At 44.4% G+C, this 25,691-nt stretch overlaps 1 protein-coding gene across 1 annotated transcript in view; it reads right to left on the bottom strand.

The window, feature by feature from the left end:
• The window catches only part of WIF1 (WNT inhibitory factor 1), a 44,330-nt gene extending 21,264 nt beyond the window's left edge, over positions 1-23,066 (bottom strand). The window contains exons 1-2 of the mRNA XM_069852805.1: positions 22,926-23,066; positions 22,704-22,843 (exon numbers count right to left, since the gene is read on the bottom strand). Of these exons, the coding sequence (XP_069708906.1) occupies positions 22,704-22,843; positions 22,926-23,061 (276 nt within the window). The 5' untranslated portion in view covers positions 23,062-23,066. The remainder of the gene's footprint in view (positions 1-22,703; positions 22,844-22,925) is intronic.
• Between the last annotated feature and the right edge of the window lie 2,625 nt (positions 23,067-25,691).

The following is a 25,691-nucleotide window of genomic DNA, read 5'->3' as shown; positions in this document are numbered from 1 at the left end:
GTATATGTGGGAGGGAGAGGGGACATGGAGAGAAGCAGTAAAACAGGAGATGAGAATTGAAGTCTGGGTTAATGTTCCAAAGGCTGCTTTTAATTAAAGACCTTTTTTTTTTTTCCAATACAATATACCATGCCAAAATATGAAAACAAGCCATAAAGTCAGATTGTGAACATTTTTCTTTTTAAATAAAACTTTGGTTCAGAAAAATAATTATATGTCTCCACACATCTATAGAATAGTACAGTGAGTGAGTCAACACTGTACTGTCTGTTTCTCATTGGTTAGCTTTGATGTTTAGTTATATCTAAACCAGGGTTTAGATAAATGGGTTGGGATATTAAAACATTATGTTCTTACTATTCTAGTAAACAACAACTGGTAACTAGACCAAACAGCTCCACTCCCATTTTTCCATTCCAGCCACACTGTTGTAGCAGGTCGGCTTGTGAGCCAGAGCTCTGATTTGTAGGACAGTAACTGGAATCCCATTTTCTAGAGTTGAAATGATGCTTAAGAACAAAGACAAAAAGAAAGTTTGCTGTGGGAAAGGGGACTGACTGCTGTTCGAACTACAAAACTCACTGCCTTTCAAGGAAGGAGCTCCTCTAACCAGAGTAGAGGCGTAGCAGTGATTAGTGCCCGAGGCAGGAGTACATTCTGCTCACACATTAAAAAGATGGGAAGAGATTGCGCAAGCAAGAGGCTGCTCAGGAGGAAAGCCACACACTGGGGGGAGATACTTGCTCTCATTATCTCTGTACAAAGGTTTGTACATCTGCTGAGTTGACAAAAAAATGAACTTATTGATATGATAGTATCCACAAAGATCTGAAACACCTCAGGTAGTTCCAGCTAGCACGATTTCAAAGTTATGAATCCATGTGCTGCAAAGTATATTTGCAAATCATGTGTGCTGGACAGAGCTGGTTAAATTTTGATATGAAAGTTATACACAAAAATCAAGTCTAGAGAAGCCACAGAATGGAGCAGAGCAGCTTAACTCCTCAGACCTATGAATCTGAAACAAGATTTGGCTGCCATAAATCCTAACTATTTGGAAAAAAATCTGTCTTGACACAATCCCTACATCCAGTCTCCAGCACTGTCCTGTTGTAATTTGAGTTGATTGCCAATTAATTTCCACCAGTCATGTCTGAAAAGCAAACAACACACCCTCAGCAAATATTTACCATGCCCCAGCCTAGCATGAAATTTAGTCACGATGGTTAATTGAAGAGATAGGTCAATTAAAATATTGTGTAGTGATACCAGAATCTGTGCTGTAAGTGGTTGTTGTGAGTGACCTGTTAATGAGAAAAAAATTTCCTTGCATATTGTTGATAGATAAAGGGGAAAACCACATACTCTATTATATAATCCCTTTTCCATTATAAAAGCATTCTCATGTTTTAAGCCAGCCTACAAACTGTCTGGTACTGAAGGGACAATATTTGGTACTGAAGCTCAATCTTAGAGGAACAGTATTACAGAGGTGATGGAGGAAATGGGGTTTGAGATAAATTGTTGATCCTTGACAATTCCAAGCTCTGCGTGCACGGAAGACTTATTGGTTTTGGCTTGCCTTCAGAAAGCACCAAAGGAAGAACGTGCTTTACTTTTCTGTGAAGACTTTGAGAGTCTCAGAAACTGAAGGAAGGGCCCTGGCAACACTTGTGTGAACAGTCTGGGGATTTGGTGCCTTCAGGCAGCAGGTAGCCCCATGCAGCTGCCCTTTAACAGTCCCCCATGTGGGCAAAGCCCTTGTCAAAGGGAGGAAATTTCATTTTAGGCAAATAATTCCATGGTTAGGATTAACTTTTATGGATTTTAAATGGCCATTTTCTATAAATCAGGAATTTAAAAGATTATAAAAGTAACGAAGCCCTTTAACAAGTATTGTAGCAAACATCTGTCGGCAGTTTAGTCTTAAATGATATACACTTAAAATTCCTACAGAAATCCACTCCTCAGTACAAGTTCTACTGTGTTAGAGTTTTCTTATCAGTCAGATGCCATAATGTGCCTACCGTGGTTTTGTTTCATATTTAATCAAAGCATGTGCTTCATATTTTCTTCATTTTACATGACAGATGTAGGATCAGAAATAATGGTAGTTCCCGAAAGCAAAGCAGAGTACCTTAAACTGTTGTATTTAACAGCTCAATAACTTAATGAAATCTGTAGCCTTTCTAACAAAGAGAATGTGTATTAGCTTTGCAAGTAGATGTAAAAAAATGAGTATATTTTCTTCTCATTATTTCAAAGAGATCAGTGCTGAATGTTCTATTCTGTTATCAGTTAAATGACAACTATACCCCAATGCCAATCTTCTACATGTCAAGAAAGAAACTCAACAAAAAAGTTCCTTTTTATCCCAGATCCATGTACAATTCTGGCTATGCATACACCAGAAGATTCTAGCATGCGTTATCCATAACAGATGCTCACAGCTGCATATTGCATAAATAAAAGCACAAACTGAGGCAATGTATGTGTTTGTTAGGTGTTTACAGCCTGGACTATTACTTCTCCAAGATATTAACTGCATTAGATCTGAGACATTGGTCTGTCTGTGTTGCAAGAAGATGCAAAATGAGATTAATTTCAACAGAGGGGAGGTGTACCAGGCTATTGAAGAAGTCTAAACAGAGTAAGAATATGTATCTCAGCAGCACATTTTGTTACTGCAGTGTGTGGCACTACACTAACAAACAAAACGATGATGCCTCCTCAGACATGCGATAAAAAACCACCTGCCTACAAGGCTTTATTTTTCTGCTAGGGAAGGCAGCTTTGCCTTACCTGTTGGTCCTGTCATGGAGTGGGTAAACTACTTTTTGTACCTCAGTCTGATACTGAAAGTGACTTGCCATCAGCCTTGCAAGCTAGTTCCAAAGTGGGAGTCGCGCTTAACAATATGGAATGATACAGAAACACACTCTGAGATGCGTTTACACAGAAGCCAAGATAAGCTCCCCATGTTCTGCCTGCTAAGGGTATGGGAATGAACTGAAGCATCAGGATTAACAAAATCAGAGATGCACAGAAAAAGGGAAATGGCAGATATTGTAATGTTTCTAAAAAAAGAAGCAGCCAAATTAGAATTCAGCAAAATGGGCAATCTCAAAAAAAACTACCACCCCCCCAAAAAAAACCCCCAAACATTATGTGACAGAGTTAATTACACGATGCTGTGGTGAAATGCACACAACTCGGCAGAGCGTGTTTTGTGCCTGCTTTCTTCATGCTAAGAAAACTATGGCAGACTGAAGAGAACCCATGCATGAGAAGGAAGACTTCTTTAACCACAGAGTGAATCCCTGTGTGCAACTTTCAACAATAAACGTTTGTGGTTTTAACGGTCTTAGAAGAAGAATGGTACAAAAACCCTCTGATTTTGCCAATGCAAGATGACTAACTGGAGCTTAATGTTTCCTGTGGTGTGTGACTGTGGATGACAGATCAGATCCTCCAAGAGAATGGTTTAGAAAGCTGAAAGAGAAATTTCTTGGTTGCTATCAAAAGGAGCCCCAGATTTTGAAAGGTGGCATTGCAGGCTTCCCAGAATGTTTTGCACAGAAGAGATGGACAGAAATCTTTGCAGAATATATTAGCTGTTCCTCCACGTAATGAGAAAAGAATTTCTGTAAAGATAAGTAATGCCAAGAAATCACTGTGAAGAAGCTTGGTGAAGCCACAAATTAATACATAAAGAATACATTTAGCAATTGAGTTTCTGGCAGTTGTCTGCTCTTTGAGAGACATAGGAGACAGGACAGGTACCTGGTCATTATGAGCTGATACTTTATCTCATCAGACCTTTATCTCTGGAAGCGCTCTAGTACTTGAAGAGGTCGTTTGAAACCAACCCAAGACTGGAAACTGAAGGGCTTGGCAGAGAGTGGGGTTTGAGAGGGACACCAATGAAAAAGAAAAATCCAAGTACAACAGCAGAACATTGACTTTAAAACTCATCTTCATGCACAGGAAAAGTGGGTTTCCTGAAACAGACAGCCAAACAAATGCCTATTGGACAGTCCTGTCCATCATATGAAAATATGATTTTGGTTTAGAACAGTGTCTATCCTTTTATGCAGCAGGTAACTGCGATGGAGATAGCAAAGCTATTTCACAAAGCTAAAGCCTTGGAAAGCACTGTATGGATGGACATATCCACAGCAATTTCCAGGTAAGACTTGTACTTATGTGCAGTGCTACAAAGGCATGTGTCATGCAGGATTTCTTTAAAAAAACCAAAACCAACAAATTTACAGTTCCTCATTCTGCAAAGACATGAGTTTCTCACTCCTTCTCTACCTTGCTTTATTCAGAAACAAAAGAGAAAGCAGAAGATCACAAATCCCTACATTTAGAAGTTTTCTTGTTTAATGGGTCTACAACATATTTCATTCCTGCTTCCCTAAAGATACCTTTGAGAAAATTAAGGTAAAAAGAGACAAAATCATTAGGTTTTTGATAAATATGTATGGTTAATTGCATCTTGAAGATCTCTAGCAAGGAATTATATTTCTGAGAATGAACCAGGCTGGAATGTATACATAGTGCACAAGTTTCCCTTAAATTGTTTTCTTAGATGTCTTACAGATGAAAATCAGAGAACACTGCTTTGGGGAGTATGGAGAGAGACAAGCAGTGCACCAAAATAAGAAATAGTATTAAGGGTTCAGATTAAAAAAAATAAGTAAGATATATAAGCCTTCATTATCTTCAAATATTTAATGAAACATACTGTTCCGGTATCCTGAGAACTGGTAAAAGCACTTCTGCTGAAAAGTCATTCCTTTTCCCAGCATAGGAAGGGCTAATTAATTCTTTTGTCACTTGGAAAAAGATCAGTGCTCACTCCAGTGGAGATTTCACAGTCAGGGATGTCCAAAACACCAGTTTCCTAAGGCTAATAGAAATGGGGGAAATCATCACTGCTCTGTAGAGAAAAAAACCTACAATACTGCCTCATCAGGTAAGTTCCAACAAAAGAACGCTATCTAGGTCTGCTACTGGCACCTGCAGCATGTCTGCACGTCCCTGTGAAGATAAACTATGAAGTTATTTTTTTCCCTTCACAGCTGTGAACACACGTGAAGGCCTGGGCTGGCTGGTCCTCAGATTGCATCTTTACATAGATTATAGAATGTCCACAGTTTCAGGCTCTGGACAGATTTATTTATGACTAATCAATTAGCTTGAAAAATCTATTCAGAGAATGTAAAACAATTTCAATAGAACCTTTACAATTAGGAAAATGATTGTACTAACAAGTATTTTGACTAACTATGAAGGAAATCCGAGAAGACGCTACATTTAATTAAACAGAGTGTTTTTAAAAGCACGAATGTAAACTTGGAGATGGTGGCTAATCTGACATGATGATTCTTCAGTCACAGCTGAGGCACAGCTAATCCACCTCCTGCATAGTGGTAAACATGGATAATGCACACAGATTCATTTTGACCATGCTTCAAACTTCCAACTCTGTTCTTAAGCCTCAAAGGACAGCTTTGAAGTTGAGGATAAAGATCCTCTAGCACACCATTATACAAAGACACCTTCTGATTATGACCTCATGAAAGCGTAATCAATGACTCACACAAGTCAAAAGCATGGCAAATAGTAAAGGTCATGTAATCAGGCCCTTACTGAATCCACGGTGTTTCACTCTTGGCTTTAACTGGCACTCCTGTATAATAAAGACCTCTCCCCAAACATAAGCAATGAACTTCTTCAAAAGTTAGGAAATCTCACAGCAGCTTCTCTCACATTGGAATCCTTCTAAGGTCTCAAAGGAGGATGCTTCCACTTCAGTATATTCAAGCGACGGAAACTTTGCAGCAATGCTGAGTGATAGTTTCTTTATTTACCACTCCATAGATAATGATTTTTAGCCTTGTATTCCAAGCAAACAAGCATTTTAAAAGTTTAGGTGAAAAGTTTTTGAAACAAATGCAACTCTTTCCTGACTAGTTGTTAGGAAGACTTCCTCAACACTGCTCTCGCTTAACATCTGCTGCATGGAATTTTCAAATGCTTTTTTTTTTTTTTTGTGAATGTCCAGAGTAATTTGCAGGGACGTATTACCTTATCCCCAGCTTCTGATTAGAAACTGAATACTTTCTCCAAGCAACTTTTCTGCCTTTCAGGCCGTTTCCACAGGCAGGGTCTGCACAGCTTCGTCCCTGGGTTTCAGGTGCTAAGGGGAATGGTTTAGTGTTTGATAGGAATGGTTGGACTCGATGATCCGGTGGGTCTCTTCCAACCTGGTTATTCTATGATTCTATGATTCAGTATCGGTCTCATGAGGTCCAGTCCTTTGACTTCAGGTCCAGAACCATCCAGTGCTTTTCCCAGCATTTAAATGAATCATCTTCTTAAAGTCACCTCATCCTTGACTTCTTGTACACACAGAGGAGAGACCAGCACTTGCAGAAAAAAATTCAGCTGAGCCAGACTTCGATTTACCTGCTGTCTTGAAGTGCCTTTCTCTTTCTCCCTGGATCTTCCTAGGTGCAGACTGAGTTAATTTGCTGTGTAGGAATCTTCACATGTCCTGGACTCTACTGACTTTCTCTATGCTGATTTGCAAGCAAAGTCACACCCCAGAGAGGCAGTGGCGAGTCCTGAATTTCACTGCAGCACATGGGCTGACTGGCCCCTTCACAGACCTCAGCAAAAGCAACATTTTACTGAGTTTTAGCAACAGTTATTTGGAGAAATCCTCTCATCAAACGTGTTTTCCTTCTGCCCCTAGCCACTGCTAGTGCACCAATACTTTCCCACACTTCAAGACTGGTCTTCTTTGCCTTCCTCTCCTTCTTGTCACCATCTCTCTTTAGAGGCGATTCAGATGATGAACATGGCAAACAGCCATGCTGGTTTTCCTTTTTTTCTCCTTCTGCTATGGTTCCTTTCATCACTGAGATTAAGAAGGGATCCTGGCATTTTCTAGGTTAAAAGTTTTGTGCAGATGAACTTGGTTAAAGACAAAAGCAGTGTTCTGATACCGGCAGTGCTGGAATGGCCAGAGCAATCCCTCATTCAAGGAAGATGACAGAAATCAGGCAGAGCTATGATAGTTAGGGTAAAGTTGAGCTTCCAGATGAATCATTCGCACACACTTGCAGGAATAAGTCCTATTCAGAAATGTATAAAGTTTATTTTGGGAAAGCTACACCCTTCTAGTTTGTTTTGGTTTGGTTTTTTTTAAACTCTGAACAACGTGACCTATCATCTGCACTATAAATCCTGACAAGAAGGTTCAGGAACTGAAAGTTTACTAGAAGAACAATGAGATCCTAACCTCACTTTTATTAGAGAAAATGCCAGTGGGACAGTTCAGCTTCAGACACGAACGTGTGGACCTTCCCAAAACCAAATTTACCTCTGATGAAAAACCAGAGGGAATCTGATGACAGCAAAAGCCTTTACATAACTGTCCCATTTGGGCTGAAGAGTTTTGCTAAGATCACAGCTGTAATTTATTCCTCAACCGACAGCTATGGTGACTCTGGTCTGCTCTTGCACGCTGAGGACAAGTTATCCTTTTTGTCCTTCAACACATCCCAGATGTGCTGCTCCTAGAGTCAAAGGCTGCTGGAGGTTCTCCAAATCCCTCAAAGCAGCCTTTATTGACTAAGAGAAGTGGCAGGCTCTGGGCCAAGTGTGGTCCACAGTACTTTCAGAAAGAAATAAATACTGGAGCAGAATGGTGTCCCACACTGCAAACCTTGCTGACCTGTCAGGTCTCCTCTCTAGATCACTACAGGGAACAGAAATGCAGCGCTCGGCACAGCAGCCTATGGATCAAACCCTGATGATCATCTGTAGAGTGACTTGTTGTATACCAGTAAGCTGAGTGTGGGTCAATTCTGTTTTGTTCAGCTTGAATTTCTGCTGGTCAAAAGCAGTTTGGGTTTGGGAGTTGTGGTTTTGTTTTGATTTGTCACTTTTTCTGTAGCTGGCAGTACTAGGACTGCACCAGGGCAGCTCAAGGCAGCCCAAGACTGCACTGTTGCAGTCCCACCTTCTTCTGACACGTCTGAGTGTTGAGCTAACCAAGACAGCAGATAAAGTTAAAAATCAATCACTTCCTCCCGTACAGTTTGTTTTCAGCCAGTGCAGCACCCTGAGTGGCCATATCAGCACTGGCACAAGAAAGAGAATGGAAATGTGCGACCAGGAATGGGAAAGAAGAGGGGATAGTGTCAGCTACCAGCCTGGCTGAAGCTGTTGTGGAATGGCACTGGAAGAGAGGCTAATTGTTCTCATGCCATTGATAGGCATCAACTTTTCTCACTGCACTCTCAAATTTCATTATCCTGAAGTGGGAAAGAAACAGAACTGAGAATCATCAGCAAGAAGACGACTCCTCCTTCACTGTGGAAAACTGTTGTACCCAAACAGGACATGTGCATCCTAACGGCACTGCCGGAGCCACCATGTGAACACAAGGCTTTTCATGTCTGAGAAAAACAAAAATTCCAAACCCATGATCCCACTCGCAGAAATACATTCTTGCAACCATTCATTAAGATTATACACCAAGAATAACACAAGTTAACTTACGTTTGTCATGTTTTTAAGCTCATATTATTTTAAGTTCATATTAACAGGTTTCTTTGGACCAACAGTGGGTTACAAACACGTTCCTGAAATGTGATCAAGGAGCTGTACTCTTTAAACAGAATATGACATATGTATCTCTCAGGAAAGTGAGGCACATACCAAGTGCCACCTTTCCAACTGTAGCGTGCCACCTAGGTGTGTTGTGCCGCTGAACTGAGGTTAGGATGAACATCTGTTTTCAAGTGGCTGTCTTGCCATATACTTGTACAGAGTATTACAGAAGAGAGCGGATAAGAATGTTACACCAGGAGGCTTTTGTGATCATACCATTTGTACACATAACAGGCAACTGTCACCGAGGAAATCCACTGCTCCAGGTATGACCTGTCTCAGCTAAGAAAGATGCTGTTCTGGTGCAAAGCTGAAGCCTACGTTTTGCTGCTATTGCACATGAGGTACTTGGGCAAACAAGACTGGAACGCATGCACTCCTGAATCTGGAAAGCCTGACACTCCTCCACCAGCCTTTACCAATAAGGTGGTGCATACAGCATATGGGCTCCCTCATGTGGATCTCCCATGATGTACCAGAGAAGGACCATACAAGTACACTTTGAGAGCACTGAAGCTGAGGAAGATGCCACGCAACTTGCTCTCTTCAGCTGTGCTCGGAAGAGGGACTCTCCTACACCCTTCCCAGTGTTCAGGGAAGGAGATTCCTTCTCCGCTCTGCTGAGAGTGGAAACACTCTGCTGTCTAGACAATGGCATTAAGTTTACGCAACATGCAAACTATTTTCAGACTTCTAAACTTCTGAGGAACAGTGCTTTGAGGGTTTTTTCCAATCCTTTCTACCTTTCAATCTCTTTTTTTTTTTCTCAGAGGATATGCTATAAAAAACCACTTGCGTTAATTAAAGAGAAGTTTCAAAAAGTCTTAATGGTTAAGTTAAACAAAAATCAGGAAATGCCAGTGAGTGATGCTATATGTACAGACTTAACTCTGTCTCCTTATTTTTACATTACATTAAAACTTCATTAAGTATAGAAGCCCAGACTAATTCTCACCTATAAGACACAATATCATGCAGCTTCTTCTAGAACTGTGAATTTTACACAGCCAAAGGAACTGGTGTCAGAGTCCTGCAGGTTTCCTCAGAGTACACAGCTGTTACAAACAGCTGAGTAGCCTTTGAAAATCAGGTCTGTTAAGTCAATGAACACTTTAATATGCAGATATACAGTAAACTGCACAGTGGCAAGCTGTGTGGTACAAGACAGGCAGAGGTCTAGGGAAAATATGCTTGCACATAAAGACCAACCAACTTAATTTAATAGTTCGTTGCTGTAACCTTTCAATTGTATCCAATAAACTGAGAAGGATATGAAATAGGGGTGGCAGAAACTGCAATGCCACAACTTGCTGACCACAAGATTCATTAGAAATGTTTTTGGGGGGAAATAGGTATGGGAAAAACGCCCAAGTCCAAACCACACTGGTCATATGCAAATGTCCACACATGGTTTCAAATGCAGATTTTTAAAGTAGTAGAAATCTGGTTTTGGAAAAGTTATGATTAAACTGTAGGCTATTAACTCCCAAAGGACAACAAGCGTACAAAGCACCTCAGTTAGAAGGTCCATTTGACATGATATACCAAAAGTTATGTCTGGTTAATGGCTGAGTTTTCCACAGACAGGTTCCACATATTTTAATTGAAGGCTTTTTGCTTTTTCAAATAAATTTATTAAAATACTTCCTATGCATCGAGACTGGTCAGTAGCTCATCTTGTGCTTGCCAGAAATATAATATAGGTACCTATTTCATCTGCTGCTTGTGATTACAGACCTGAGTAACTGTATCTTTCCCCTCCTTCCTTTCTGGCAGATGCCAGTGTGCTCCACTGTGCAACCTGCCTGTTCTCCCTAAAGGTCTCTGTGTGGAATACTGCAAGCACACAAGCTGCTTGCAGCTATTTGATGTATCTGTGGCTTCAGAAGGAAAAACTATATTTTTTTCAACATAGTCACTCAAATGGACTGTTTTAACAGTTCAATTTATTTCCCAGAACCTTTGCAAGAAAAAGAACTGGCTACGGCTCAAACCTGGAAAAATGAAAGCAGTGTTTACTGCAGTTTAAAAGGAACAGGCTGAAAGTGGTACTTGTACTCCTTACTGAACATGTTCAGTGGATTTGATTATTTGCCTATGCAGTTTTTAGTCTCAGATTTCCATTGACTATATCAATATTCACACATACACATGGTGAGAGCAAGTAATAAGCATTGCAATTAGAGCCTATCTTCTCCTGATCATCAACAAGTTGATCATCAACTCTCCATGTCTTCCTCATGTTCTCACAAAAAAACAGGTTCATAACTGCAGTACTGAAAGCTTTGACATTCTGACAGTCAAGATGGTCTAAGAGTCTCCTCTCTCCACCTCTGACCAACTATCATTGCAAAGGTTGGCTCTGCTACTCCTGCTACTGGTTTCTGTGCTTCAGTGGTCAGAGCTGGTGATGGGTCTTCTCACTCATGGGCTGCTGTTTGGGGAGTTTGTTTTTCATGGTGCTGTGCCAAAACCTGAAGCTAGGAGATTGCCAGGTTTGATGTCAGGCAATATTTATTTCCTTTAGCATTGGTTGGGTTTAGCTAGCTGTTTACCCGTCTAAGAGGTAGCTTCAGAGGATTTGTAGGACCAGCTCTGAAAGCTTCTTGAAGTATTTGGCATTGATGGCTGCAAGTGCTGAAGCAGCTGGAACGTAATTGCCAACCTTTCCTTCTATGGTCAAATGAGCTCGATTCCACCAATTGGTGGCAAAACAAAGCGAACTTTCACACATGGATGCATAAAATCCAGGGGGATTCTTGTCTGGTTGAAACAAATCCATTCCAAATCTTTGTAAGCCCTTATATTTTTCTGTCCTGCAGATGCCTCTTGTCCAAGTCAGATAGATTTGTCAAGTGCCTCTTAAGCATTTCTGTGCAGGTCTTCTATGCATGGACTATGAGTCCACATACCATGGCAGATTTCAAGAATCATAGCTGGTTAAAGTCCTCCCGGTGCCTCTGTACAACAGTACCACTGTCTTATTTACAATAGTTCTGAGGCATATTTTGGGGTTTGCTGCTTTGCTGTAATTGTACAACCCAGTCTCAGTTCTGTGTTCCTGCCTGGCCCACTTTATGTTAATGGCTGGCTTAGGGGATAAGAAGAAAGCAGTGGATTGTGTTTACCTTGACTTTAGTAAAGCGTTCAGCGCTGCCTCCCACAACATCCCCACAGAAGAAGCAGGGAATTGGAATTTGCATAAGCGAGGCAGACTGCTGCACTGCCAGCTCAGGGGGCTGTGAGCAGCAGCACGAGGCCAGGCAGAGGCCAGTCACTAGTGGAGTATCTCAGAAGCTGATTTGGGACCAATACTGACTCACATCTTAATTAATGACTGGGACAGTGGGACAAACTGCACCCTTGGCAAGTTTGCAGATGATACAAGACTGATAAGGGTGGCTGACACACCAGAAGGTCATGCTGCCATCCAGAGGGACTTCAACAGGCTGAAAGAATGGGCTGAGAGGAACGTCATGAAGTGCAACAAGTCCCACACCTGGGTTGGAACAACCCCTGGCACCAGTACATTGTGGGGGCCAAGCAGCTGGAAAGCAGCTTGTCTGAAAAAAGACACGAGGACCCTCATGGACACCAAGTCAACCACAAGGCAGCAATGTGCCCTTGTGGGAGAGAAGACAGCATCCTGGGCTGCATTAGACAAAGCACTGCCAGCAGGCTGAAGGAGGTGATCCTTCTTCTCTGCTCAGCCCTGGTGAGAAACACCTGGAATGCTGGGTCAGGTCCTCAGTTCCCCTGCATGCAAGATATGGACATAATGGAGTGAGTCCAAAGAAGGGACATAAAATCATAGAATCATAGAATCATAGATAGAATCATAGAATAACCAGGTTGGAAGAGACCCACCGGATCATTGAGTCCAACCATTCCTATCAATCACTAAACCATGCCCCTTAGCACCTCATCCACCCGTGCCTTAAACACCTCCAGGGAAGGTGAATCAACCACCTCCCTGGGCAGCCTTGGCCAGTGCCCAACGATCCTTTCCGTGAAAAATTTTTTCCTAATGTCCAGCATAAACCTCCCCTGGAGGAGCTTGAGGCCATTCTCTCTTGTCCTGTCCCCTGTCACTTGGGAGAAGAGACCAGCACCCTCCTCTCTACAACCTCCTTTCAGGTAGTTGTAGAGAGCAATGAGATCTCCCCTCAGCCTCCTCTTCTCCAGGCTAAACAACCCCAGCTCTCTCAGCCGTTCCTCATAAGGCCTGTTCTCCAGCCCCTTCACCAGCTTCGTTGCTCTTCTCTGGACTCGCTCCAGAGCCTCAACATCCTTCTTGTGGTGAGGGGCCCAGAACTGAACACAGGATTCGAGGAGCGGTCTCACCAGTGCCGAGTACAGAGGGAGAATAACCTCCCTGGACCTGCTGGTCACGCTGTTTCTGATCCAAGCCAAGATGCCATTGGCCTTCTTGGCCACCTGGGCACACTGCTGGCTCATGTTCAGTTGCTGTCAACCAACACCCCCAGGTCCCTCTCCTCCAGGCAGCTTTCTAGACAGACTTCTCCTAGTCTGTAGCACTGCACAGGGTTGTTGTGCCCCAAGTGCAGGACCCGGCATTTGGCCTTGTTAAACCTCATGCCATTGGTCTCAGCCCAGTGGTCCAGCCTGTTCAGATCCCTTTGCAGAGCCTCCCAACCCTAGCAGATCAACAATTCCACCCAGCCTAGTGTCGTCTGCAAACCTGCTAAGGATAGGAACACGTCTCTCAGAAGTTTGAGAACATAACTGATTTTTCCCTAGCTTAGCTCTTCTAAGGAGAAAGCATAAGGGAAGAGATGAATCTTCTACAGGTTCTTCTACAGCCTGACAGGTCTCATTAGGGACTGGGAGGGCCAGTACTACAGTCAGAGGCCCTGTAGGACTGTCAGTTCACACAAAGCAGTGGCCAGGGGGCCACCCAAGGGGGAAATGCATCTGATCTCAATGCATCTTAACTCACTGAGCAGGACTTCTGTTACTTTACACAACTGGCTCAACTAAAAGCATCACAGTTGGCCCAGATGCTTTTTGTGCATGGATCTGAACCTTATTTTGTATAAGAAGAGCCAGTCTTTCATTACATTATTACATACATTTTACTACAAATCACAGCTTATTACAAATCACATTTCAAGATGTTAAGTCTCCACAAACCAAACAGAATGGAAAAAAAATGAAGTTAAGCATGCATTCAACAACATATCAAAAATGTGACTGATGTTGTGTTTCTTCCACTTAAAATTTAAAAAATAGTCATTTACTTAACAGAAAATACAAATAAAGCTATCTTCTACCTTTATTGAAACATACACCTGCACCAACAGACACCAACTACATTTTATATGAGTAATTTGTTGCAAAGAAGATTATGTGGTTTCTTGTGTAACGACTGAGGATTGCAGTGTAACTGCCCATTCTTTTCTGTGTATTTTGGTGACTGCACTTTCCACCGTGTCTGGGCTACAGTCTGATGTAGTGAAGAGTTTGACCACAAATAAACAGTTAAAAAAAAAGCAAACAAGCAAACAAAAAAAACCCCAGGAAAAGAAAAAAAAAATCCACCACGATTGAACAGTAGAATTAAAAGAGACTAACAGAAGTAAAGTAGCATCTTTCCAAAGAAGGAATTTGTATGAAAAAGGGGAAATAAAAGAACAGACCCTGGCAAGCCAAGCATGAAGCCACAGTAAAGTGACACAAGGAAGGTTTTAATATGTATTTTCTTGAAAGCTTTAAAACTACTAATTGAAAACTCAGTGCTCTGAGCTAAGGTACACCACATTTAAAATGTCACTCGACATGATGCAAGTACCCACTACATACCACTGTTTTGAAAGTTCTGGATCACACTGTATTTCTTACACACGTGCATGGTCTGGGAAGAGTGTGGTTTCTTATATGTTTTGTATGTTCATTAGCCACTTTGCTAGAAGCAAGTCATTCATACCCATAGCTGCCAAAAAAAGCCCCTTTGGAAAGCATGATAACAACAGAAGCAGTTAGATACAGGAAAAAATTCTTCCAGTTAGTTCTCACTTTTTACTTCACGGCATTACTTAGTAATGGCATTAACTTTAGATCACCAAGAACATATTTAGGAAACTGTCAGTATAAAAGAGGCGATGTAGACAGAAAACATTCTAATTTACACAAAGAAGAAGAAAACAATACAGTCTGGATTTTATATTTCAGAAAATCTGTAGTAACATGAAGAGAAAAATGTGTACATTTTCACAAAATACAGTCTTGAACATTGGGGTGCTCTGTGAGTTCCAGTGCTTCTCAATAGTCATGTTGTACAATACAGCTACTACTGTAAAAGTAGTAAAAATACCTTATTTTTTAAGGTTTCTTTTTGTTAAAAGTGCATTGGAATATTTATAGAAAGGATAAACAATGAAAATATTGAAGAATGGTTTACTTAACACAATTTTACGCTGCTGTGTAAAAAGAATAATTATGTAGTTTACACATATACCATGTAAATTACTATGGAAACCAGATGTAACTTACACTACAAGGTGCCTTGTAACTCATCTCTGCCGAGCAATAAATCCTTCCCCCTTTTCTTCTTGGCAAAACTTTGAGAAACTTTACTGCTGTTTTCTATCAGCAGATACAACAGATGGTTGGCATATGCTTGCTTTACTAAGAAAGCGGGATCTCTACAGCATTACTTTGATCCCTGGTGGCATGTCTACAACACTGAGACGCAAAATACCACAGCTGAGCAGAATTTAAATATTAAAGGTTTGGAGCTGTGCTCTTGATATGAGAACCCCCTGTTTAAAAATCATGCTCACAGTATGTAAACATCTTCACATTCCACATGGAAATTTTGGTACAGAGGTCAGAAAACAAAGTATTTCCTCTGTTTGATGACATGAAACCACAGTGAAGTTACTACTGTAAATCCCCAAAGTGTGAGTTTATGCAATTGCCTTGACCAAACTTCCAGAACAGCCATACTTTTATTGGAAAAAAAACTGAATTGTGCACATAAGACATCTTTTTAAGCTGAAAAGCATCAGTGTAATCACTGGGTATGAATAATATATATACAAAAAATCAATAGCTTCTTCGAAGGAAAGTTTCCTTTGAAGAAATAATGTTTTGAAATTTACCAGTTTTGTTTCAAGGAAATAGTAATGTTTGGATGGAGCATCCTATTGCAACAATAATGCCTTAAAATTAGTAGTTTGTTAGCTTTCCTCTGGGCAAGGAGAAAAACTTCTAACATAGCGGGATATTTTTCCTTCACGGTCAGTCTACGTCTCAGTAATATAAGATAATTCCAGAGAAAGAGATTGAATTCTTCATGGCTCATGGTCACATTACTGAGATCAGAACCAGTCTCCAGGAGACGCAGTTACATAGTATTTCTAAACTCCAATTTATAATGGAAATCATGCTAGAATACATACTGATGACATATATCCCCTCTTCCTAAGAGGTGGGCATCTTTTTGCTTTACACATGCAGATTAATATCTCTTCGATCAGAAGAAACTCAGCCTTTCCAGCAGAGACAGATTCAATTACTTCTTTTAAGGGCCCCAAGGACGGCATGTTGGGATGTCCCCTTATTGTGCTCCTGTGACCACAAGCACTCTTAGGACTACAGACTGTTCTTTCTCCAGCACTTGATCCCCTGTGTGCACACATGTATCTCCTGTCATAGGGCAGGAATTGCCACTCTCATATCACAAAAAGACATGCGTCTTGCAGGACAAGGCTGGATACCTGCACTTGGGGCACAACAACCCTGTGCAGTGCTACAGACTAGGAGAAGTCTGTCTAGAAAGCTGCCTGGAGGAGAGGGACCTGGGGGTGTTGGCTGACAGCCGACTGAACATGAGCCAGCAGTGTGCCCAGGCGGCCAAGAAGGCCAATGGCATCTTGGCTTGGATCAGAAATGACATGACCAGCAGGTCCAGGGAGGTTATTCTCCCTCTGTACTCGGCTTTGGTGAGACTGCTCCTCGAATCCTGTGTTCAGTTCTGGGCCCCTCACCACAAGAAGGATGTTGAGGCTCTGGAGCGAGTCCAGAGAAGAGCAATGAAGCTGGTGAAGGGGCTGGAGAACAGGCATTATGAGGAGTGGCTGAGAGAGCTGGGGTTGTTTAGCCTGGAGAAGAGGAGGCTGAGAGGAGACCTCATTGGTCTCTGTAACTACCTGAAAGGAGGTTGTAGAGAGGAGGGTGCTGTCCTCTTCTCCCAAGTGACAGGGGACAGGACAAGAGGGAATGGCCTCAAGCTCCACCAGGGGAGATTTAGGCTGGACATTAGGAAAAAATTCTTCACAGAAAGGGTCATTTGGCACTGGAACAGGCTGCCCAGGGAGGTGGTTGAGTTACCTTCCCTGGAGGTGTTTAAGGCACGGGTGGACGAGGTGCTAAGGGACATGGTTTAGTGTTTGATAGGAATGGTTGGACTCGATGATCCGGTGGGTCTCTTCCAACCTGGTTACTCTATGATTCTATGATATCTGTAGCACATAATACAGATGCACTATCCATGCAACATGAGGTATGTGCACGCACTCTCCAGGCACGTGGGTCAAATCCTATTCACACACCAGCACGGGACTGAGTACTCAGATGTCACACCATGAGCACGCCTTTAGCTGTGCAAGAGGAAAGGAGTCATGGGGAACTCTTGACATTGGATGTAGGAACGTAAGATGCTACAGTAATTCATCTGACCTGAAATACTTCTGTATCTGAAAGGAAGAAGGTAGCCTGAGCAAGTTGCAGCCCTGATGGACTGTTTCTGTGGATCAAACCAGACACTGCCACAGAATGAAAATTCCAACTTGGTTTTTGATTCGTTTTCTCACCTCTCATCTATTAAATCAACCTGACTGCTGCTCTGTCACTGAGCACTTGCTTCTTGTGCACTGATCAACCTTTTTTTTGACATGGTTCTCTCCCACCAGTACTCACTTATATGTAAAACTAATTTTATTTCTGTCAGAATTCCCACTGAAAGTTGAGCATACATACTGATGTTTGTCAATTTGGAGCTTAAATATCTGCCCTAAGTTCCTAAACACTGTGGAGATGTTACCACTGCAATCTCTGGTACCTTCTACTGGTGGATACTGTGAAATATGCTGCAGAATTAGTTAGCATAATAAGGTCTATTCTTCTCTCTTCGGGAGGTCTTTATGTGCAATCTTCTCCAGAGGACAAGAACCCCAAAAGTCCTTACTCTTTCTTTTGCAAAAAAACCATGAATAAAACTACAAAGCACACCACCGAGTTTTAGTGATTACACAGATGCCCACTGTATGCTACATACTACCACTGAGTTTTGCTTTTTCAAACCTTGCAAACCAAGCACCAATCTTTGTAATAACCAATTTACCCAGATTACGTCTTTTTTTCTAAACAGAACATAACATCTCTAATCTTATGTTTAAATTCATATGTAAAACCACAAGGTACATAAAAACATAACAACCCTGTCCTGCATTACCCCAGCCTTCTCAGAACCCCTGGCTTACCCTGGCTTCACCAGAAAAAAGCAGGTATTCAGACACTTAAATTTTGAGTTTCCCTTTATATTTCCTAATAATTAATCGGGACTAATGGACTACGGACTAAAAGCAACTGATGTTTTTCTGTGGTTAATGTTTCCTAGCGAAAAAGGCTTTAATTGTCTGTTTACCATGCAAAATCTTTTCCACATAAAATGGTTTCAGGTCACAGAGGCCACTGTATTAGAAACAGAACATCTAAATGTAGTGGGTTTTCACAGAATACAGGCATAATCTGGTCCTTAAAATGTTCCTTTCAACAGATATTTTTTAACTAGAATATGGACATACGCAGTGGTATAGGACTGAGAAGTACTGCCACTCCCTGGGTTGGATATTTACTCACCTAGAACTTGGATCACTGTTTATCCCAGAACCGAGCAGACGGAATCTACCTACAGGCTATTTATACCTACTTTGCATGGGTATAAACAGGGATGCACAGTGCATGGCAGATGAAACTTAGTCCAACCCTGCTGGAGGTTCCAGGTGTGGTGGGTGGATGATGGCTGGCAGCCAGGCACCCACCCAGCCGCTCTCTCATTCCTCTGTCTTGTTGGTATCAGGGCTAGGATCCATGTAATGACATAGACAGTTTCTCCTGTATCTGCTCAGAAGAACTCATATCTTTAGCCTCAAAACTTGGAGCCTGAGAGAAACATCTTCAGATCTCAGGTTATACGATGGTAAGAGGCCTATAAGGCACAAGATATAAGACTCAGAGGAAATTATTTCAATCGTACTGAACAGGAGACAACTGTATGCTACTTTACAGTTGTTTTACAGAGAGCAGTCTAGTACTTCAATATCCTGAACACTTTTCATCTTTCAAAGAGAACTAGAATTTTTTCCTTTTTTTCCCCTTTTCTTTTCCTTCTTCCTTTCTTGTCTCTCTTCTCTCCTTTTCTCTTGTCTCCCCTTATCTCTGCTTCTCTCCTCCTCTCCTTCTTCTTTCCCTTCCCACTTCCCCTTCCCTGACTCAGGAAATTCCCAGACAAGTCTTCTGACACAGTAAAGGTAGGAAGTATTCAATACTTTCCTGGACTTGTCAGTGGAAACTTCTAAGAACCTGCACACTTAAAACCAAAATAGAACACTGAAAAAACCTGTTAAAATCTACTCATTTCTTCCTCTCAAAAAATAGCAGCAATTCGGTGAAAAAGAAACTTTTGCCACAAGTAACTTTTATCCTGCTCTATTTGCAACACTACTGTGGACACCGATTGACTATGATACATAAAAAAGGTACACCAGTGATGTTGCCCTGTGGGCTACAGAAGAAATACTCATGTTTCTTCCTGTTCCTTCTCATCAGGAAAAAGGGCTGGGTGGCACAGGCACGTTACGAGTCTGGTTTCCACAGAAGACAACGAGAACTGTTGATAGCGGGCAGCTGTACGCAAACATCTCTAAAGGATGCAAACCCCAATATGTTCATGCTACCAAAAATTAGACATTTTCTCTAGGATGCTAAGTATGCCCATTTTCCCCCCATACTCCTAAAACACCGGAGGGCTGAAACTCCTTCCTTGGCTCAGGCTGCTGGTTGAAATCCTGCTCTTCATCTACAGACCCACATAGGTATTTTAATTATCTTCAGCCATAAGACTGGAATGCCAATGTTTATATTGACCACACACGCAGATGAGCTTGTAAGGTGTAGCTAGATAGAATTAAAACATCTCCAAATGCAGAGTCTCCCAATTTTTAACACTTGTTTGACCCATGAATATGTGAATATTAACACACAATGCTGGGAACACCATAGTGCAATGATGCTACTTTAACTGTTGAAGTATTTTGCTTACTAATTATGTTTTGTCTAACATGAATTCAGCAAAGAGGAGGAGAAATATTGGGTTAAACAGATTTGCCGCTACTGAGAGGGATTTTGCCCTGCAAGTTGCATCAAGGGCAACACTTTCCTATACAGTCTTTAAGTCTGTGACTCTTCTGGCCAAAATCAGTGTTACAATCATATTTTCCTAATGAGCTACCAATAGGCAGCAAAGGATGGAGAAGGGAGCTCAGGAAAGGACAAGAGAAGAGGGACAGATTTCAAAATAACACCTCAAACTTCCTTTCCAAGACCAGGTAGTTTTATCATGGACAGCAAGTGAAGCTGACAGAGAAACGGAGCAGGAAAGAGACACCCAAAAAGCACTATTTATTTCTAGTTATTTAAACACCAAGCCTTGGTGTACAAAGCTGTTTTCTCTGTAAAGCTGGACTGCAACATCAAAGACTTTGAGCAAGTCACTTAGCGTTTTGTGGGTAGCATTTTGCCTCTCCACATTCCCCTCCATCTCTAAAGGAGGGATTGGAGTGCTAGGAAACTCAAAGGCTTTGTGAGAACAGTAAAAATTAGAAGGACCTCAGACAACACCTGAAAGCCAAACAAGTCCTGTAATCACAAAGAGTATTTTAGAACAACCAAACCCACAGCCAAACTTGTGAAGCTGCAATTAGCTTAATTATACAACCATTTTTCACTGAAGGTAAATAGCTACAACTTTACCAAGTTCTCCATTGTATACAGTCGATGTTCAGCACTGTAAAAATGAATCCATTTTATCCATCGTTCCTATGTTACAACGACCTTTTTCTATATCTGTGATAACGTACGCTAACACCGTTCAGCTTTATGCAAATTTAACATATGTCATCAGTGTGTCAAGTTGTGCATATGTTTCTCCATGAAAATATGTCACGCAGTCTTATCTTTTCAACAAAAGAATCCAAAGAGATTCAAGACATGGCTGATTTACGTGGGTTTGCAATTAAACTTGGTAAAATTACGTTTACAGACGAGAATTGTTATTCACCAGGGCTGCACAGCGAGCGCGTACGATCAGTAAGTGGAAGTAAGCGGAGAGCGGTGGATAAACTGCAGTGGATGCCCAGAAGCTAGAGAAAGTTCCAAGGAAATCGCATCCACGGAACTGCTGTCAGGTAACGTTTTACTGAGAGCAAAAGCGCCCGGTGCCTCCTCAGAACGCAGGCTCCGCTCACACCCCCCAGCTCGACGGTTTGCCAGCCCGAGACACCGGATCCAGTGCAATCCCTCACCCTTCCAAGGGCTCTTTCCCGGCCCCGCTGCTCCCCACGTCCCACTCGCTGCTTCCCGTGTCCTTTGCTCCCCGCATCCTACTCACTGCTCCCCGCATCCCACTCGCTGCTCCCCATGTTCTTCAGAGCTCCCCATGTCCTCCACTGCTCCCTGCATCTCACCCGCTGCTCCCCATGTCCTTCAGAGCTCCCCATGCCCTCTGCTCCCAGCATCCCACCCGCCACTCCCCATGTTCCCCACTGCTCCCTGCATCTCATCCGCTGCTCCCCGCATCCCACCCACTGCTCTCCGCATCCCACTCGCTGCTCTCCGCATCCCCCGCTGCTCCTCACATCCCACTCGCTGCCTCCCACGCCCTCTGCTCCCAGCATCCCACCCGCTGCTCCCTGCGCCTTCTGCTCCCCACATCCCACCCGCTGCTCCCCATGTCCCCCAGAGCTCCCCGTGCCCTGTGCTCCCCGCATCCCACCCGCTGCTCCCCATGTCCCCCAGAACTCCCCATGCCCCCTGCTGCTCCCCGTATCCCACCCGCTGTTCCCCGTGTTCCCCATTGCTCCCTGCATCCCACTTGCTGCTTCCCGTGTTCCCCGCTGCTCCCTGCATCTCACCCGCTGCTCCCTGCATCCTACTCGCTGCTCCCCATGTCCCCCATTACTCCCTGCATCCCATCTGCTGCTCCCCGCATCCCAGCTGCAGGTCCCCGCATCCCCCACTGCTCCCCGCATCCCACTCGCTGCTCCCCACATCCCACTTGCTTCTCCCTGCGCCCCCCGCTCCCAGCATCCCACTCGCCGCTCCCTATGTCCCCCATTGCTCCCCGCATCCCACCTGCTGTTCCCCACGCCCTCTGCTCCCCGCATCCCACACGCTGCTCCCCACATCCCACTCGCTGCTCCCCATGTCCCCCAGAACTCCCCGTGCCTCCTGCTGCTCCTCGCATCCCACCCGCTTCTCCCCGTGTTCCCCACTGCTCCCCGCATCCCACTCGCTGCTCCCCGCATCCCAGCTGCTGGTCCCCGCGTCCCCCACTGCTCCCTACATCCCACTCGCTTCTCCCTGCGCCCCCCGCTCCCCACATCCCACTCGCTGCTCTCTATATCCCCCATTGCTCCCCGCATCCCACCCGCTGTTCCCCACGCCCTCTGCTCCCTGCATCCCACTCGCTGCTCCCCGCATCCCAGCTGCTGGTCCCCGCGTCCCCCACTGCTCCCCGCATCCCACTCGTTTCTCCCTGCGCCCCCCGCTCCCCGCATCCCACCCGCTGCTCCCCGCATCCCCCGCTGCTCCCCCCGCCTCTCCCCGCGGGATGCGTGGGCTCCGGGCTCTGCCGCGCGGGACCGACCCGCACCCGGGCGCCCCGGGGAGGGTTTTCTCGCCTTTCCCGGCGGCGAACCCGCACCTACCCGCCCGGTCGCCTGCCAGGTGAAGTTGAGGGCGCGGATGCGGACGGGGACCGCGGGCATCCTCCGCTGCGCCCTCCTGAAGTCGTGCGTGAACGGGGCCATCCTCCCCTCGGACACGATCAGGACGTCCTCCTCGAAGCCTGCGGAAGGCAAAGGGGGCGCGATGGGCGGCGGCGGCTCCGCTCCGCTCCGCTCCCCGCGGGGCGCCCGCCCGCCGCTCACCGATGAGCAGCCGCGCCTGGCGGGCGTCGATCCAGACGTAGAGCGAGTCGGGCCGGCGCGGCGCTGCCCGCAGGCCGCAGAGGCTCAGGGCGCCGCAGAGCAGCGCCCAGCAGAGCCGCCCCGCCGGCACCATCATCCCCGCGGCCGCTCCGGCGCTGCCGCCGGCACCACGGGGCGCGACGGGACGGGACGGGACGGGGCGGGGAGGGCTCCCGCCCGCCGCCTCCCGAGAGGAGGGGCCGCAGGTGGGCACGGCGCGGGGCTGCTCGGCTCCGTGAGGCTCCTCGGGGAGCTCTGGAAAGCGAGAGCCCTTCGTCGGGGCTGGTGTCCACCCGGCAGCCGGGACGGGCTGTGGGTTTCCCACTCGCCATGCACGGGGGTGAATTCTCCCCAAAATCTTGTGCGTGTCCTGTTACTTTCCAATGACTCGTTTTAGTGTTATTATGATCTTCACAATAGTCAGAACTCTTGCTGATTTGGAGCTGGCTCCAGGTCTCTGCCTGCCCTTGCGTTTGAGATAAACTCCAAACAGGGGTGATGGCAGAGGCAGAGGCGTCTGCTCAGCACAGATCTTTGTAACAGAATCGTAGGATGGTTTGGGTTGGAAGAGACCTTAAAGATCATCTAGTTCCAACCCTCCTGCCATGGGCAGGGACACCTCCCACCAGCCCAGGCTGCCCAAGGCCCCATCCAACCTGGCCTTGAACACCTCCAGGGATGGGGCAGCCACAGCTTCCCTGGGCAACCTGGGCCAGCGCCTCACCACCCTCATGGTGAAGAAATTCCTCCTTACGTCCAGTCTACATCTGCCCCTCTCCAGTTTATACCCATTGTCCCTAGTTCTACCTCCTCTGCCACAGGAGATGTGCTGCAGGGTCACCATTCTTGGCACAGGCTGTGCACGAGGTGCCGCATGTCCCAGCCCCTCTCCCAGCCTGTGCTCTGCAGAGGCACCATTGGCATCCTGGCTGTCACAGAATGATGGAATCATTCAGGGTGGAAAGGACCTTTAAGATCATTTATTCCAAATGTAAATGTAAGATCACTGAGTCCACCACGAAACGATGTCCCTAGGCACCACATCTACACATCTTTTGAACACCTCCAGGGATGGAGACTCCACCACAGTCACAAAAGCATCATTGAAGACTCTCAGGTCTGCTTGAAGAAGCTAAGTTTGTACGTAGCAGCTGCCTGGAAGATGCAGGGTTTGAGTCATGGGTTAGGGAAACACCACCAAAATGGCACATGGATGCAGCTGGGCATTGGGATCCACCAAAGCCAGGCAAGGCGCCTGCCCATGCTGGCAGATCAGGCCACAGAGTGAGCCGTCAGCCCCATGGTGCAGCAAGGATGGCTCTTCCCAGCTCTAGAGAACTGCACAATGAGTATGACAGGGTGCTAGAGAGAGAAAAAGCTTTCACCTGGCCTTTGTCTGAAGGTCTCATGAACAGCAGAGAGCAAAAAACACTGAAATGTTGCCATTTACACAGAAAGTAGAACTGTCTCAATACAGAAACTTAGTAAAGCTGAAAGGATTTTCTTTTCAAAAAGTTATTTTAGCAGAACTATGCCTTTTAAAGGAAAAGAATAGATTTTCAATTTGCAGGTTTCTTTCATAAGAAAAAAACAAGTCTTTTTCTAAAAGCTAGAATTAACCAGGAGAGATATAATTTGAATCAAACTCTCAGGTTTCCGTCTGTAACATTCTGGAAGAAACTGGAGGGTATTTTTGGTCTCTGAATGCTTTCTTGGATGATGCTGCACTCCATCCCACCCTGTCAATGTGACTGCAGAAGTTATCTCTGGATTAACTGCCTGAAACTGAATTCTTCAGGTCATGGGAAACAACATGATGTTGGTCTTGCTTTTCCAGACAGATCTACTCGAGCACAGTTAGCCATGTCATCGTATACACCTGGAAAAGATACTGAGCTGTCTCATTTGTTTTCATTTTCATGTGCTTAGCCAAACTGTTAACAGTGATTTTTTTAAGCAAGAAGTCTACGCTTCAACATATGAAATGCCTTTGTCCTCCTGCTGATATGCTGTACTGTGGGTTTTCCTGTGCCTCCTTGTGAGGAGTCTTCTGCCACTTCACTAATCCCATATCACTGTTCCCGTCCTGCAGTAGGTACCACTCCCTTATTTCTGTTGCCCTGTCTGCTTGGGATTTTATTTCCAAATTTCCTAGAACAGCAGACATACAGCATGCCAGAGAGAAGCACATGTGCTTCCATGCTTTGTGTATGTATATGTATGTATACATTCAGAAATTACCTGTAATTATTATAGAATCATAGAATCATAGAATCATAGAATAGTTTGGGTTGGAAAGGACTCTAAAGATTATCCAGTTCCAACCCCCCTGCCATGGGCAGGGACACCTCCCACCAGCCCAGGCTGCCCAAGGCCCCATCCAACCTGGCCTTGAACACCTCCAGGGATGGGGCAGCCACAGCTTCCCTGGGCAACCTGGGCCAGTGCCTCATCACCCTCATGGTGAAGAAATTTCTTCCTTATGAAGCAGAGCATTAAAATGACATCCCTAATTCTCTGTATACCAGTACATGTAAGGCAACTCTGCATCTACCAACACTTTCCAAGCCCTTTCCTCACAGCTTCACTGCATTTTATGGATGTGGAGCTGGGACTCAGGGAGGGGGTATCTTGTGAAAGTTTACCTGAGGAGCACATTTGTGGGCAAATGTAGGCTGGAATACACTTCTCCTAAGTCATATAATCATAGAATAGTTTGGGTTGAAG

Source organism: Phaenicophaeus curvirostris, chromosome 1 (assembly GCF_032191515.1).
Source record: "Phaenicophaeus curvirostris isolate KB17595 chromosome 1, BPBGC_Pcur_1.0, whole genome shotgun sequence".
NCBI classification, from domain to species: Eukaryota; Metazoa; Chordata; class Aves; order Cuculiformes; family Cuculidae; genus Phaenicophaeus; species Phaenicophaeus curvirostris.
This window is presented reverse-complemented; position numbering and strand designations above follow the sequence as displayed.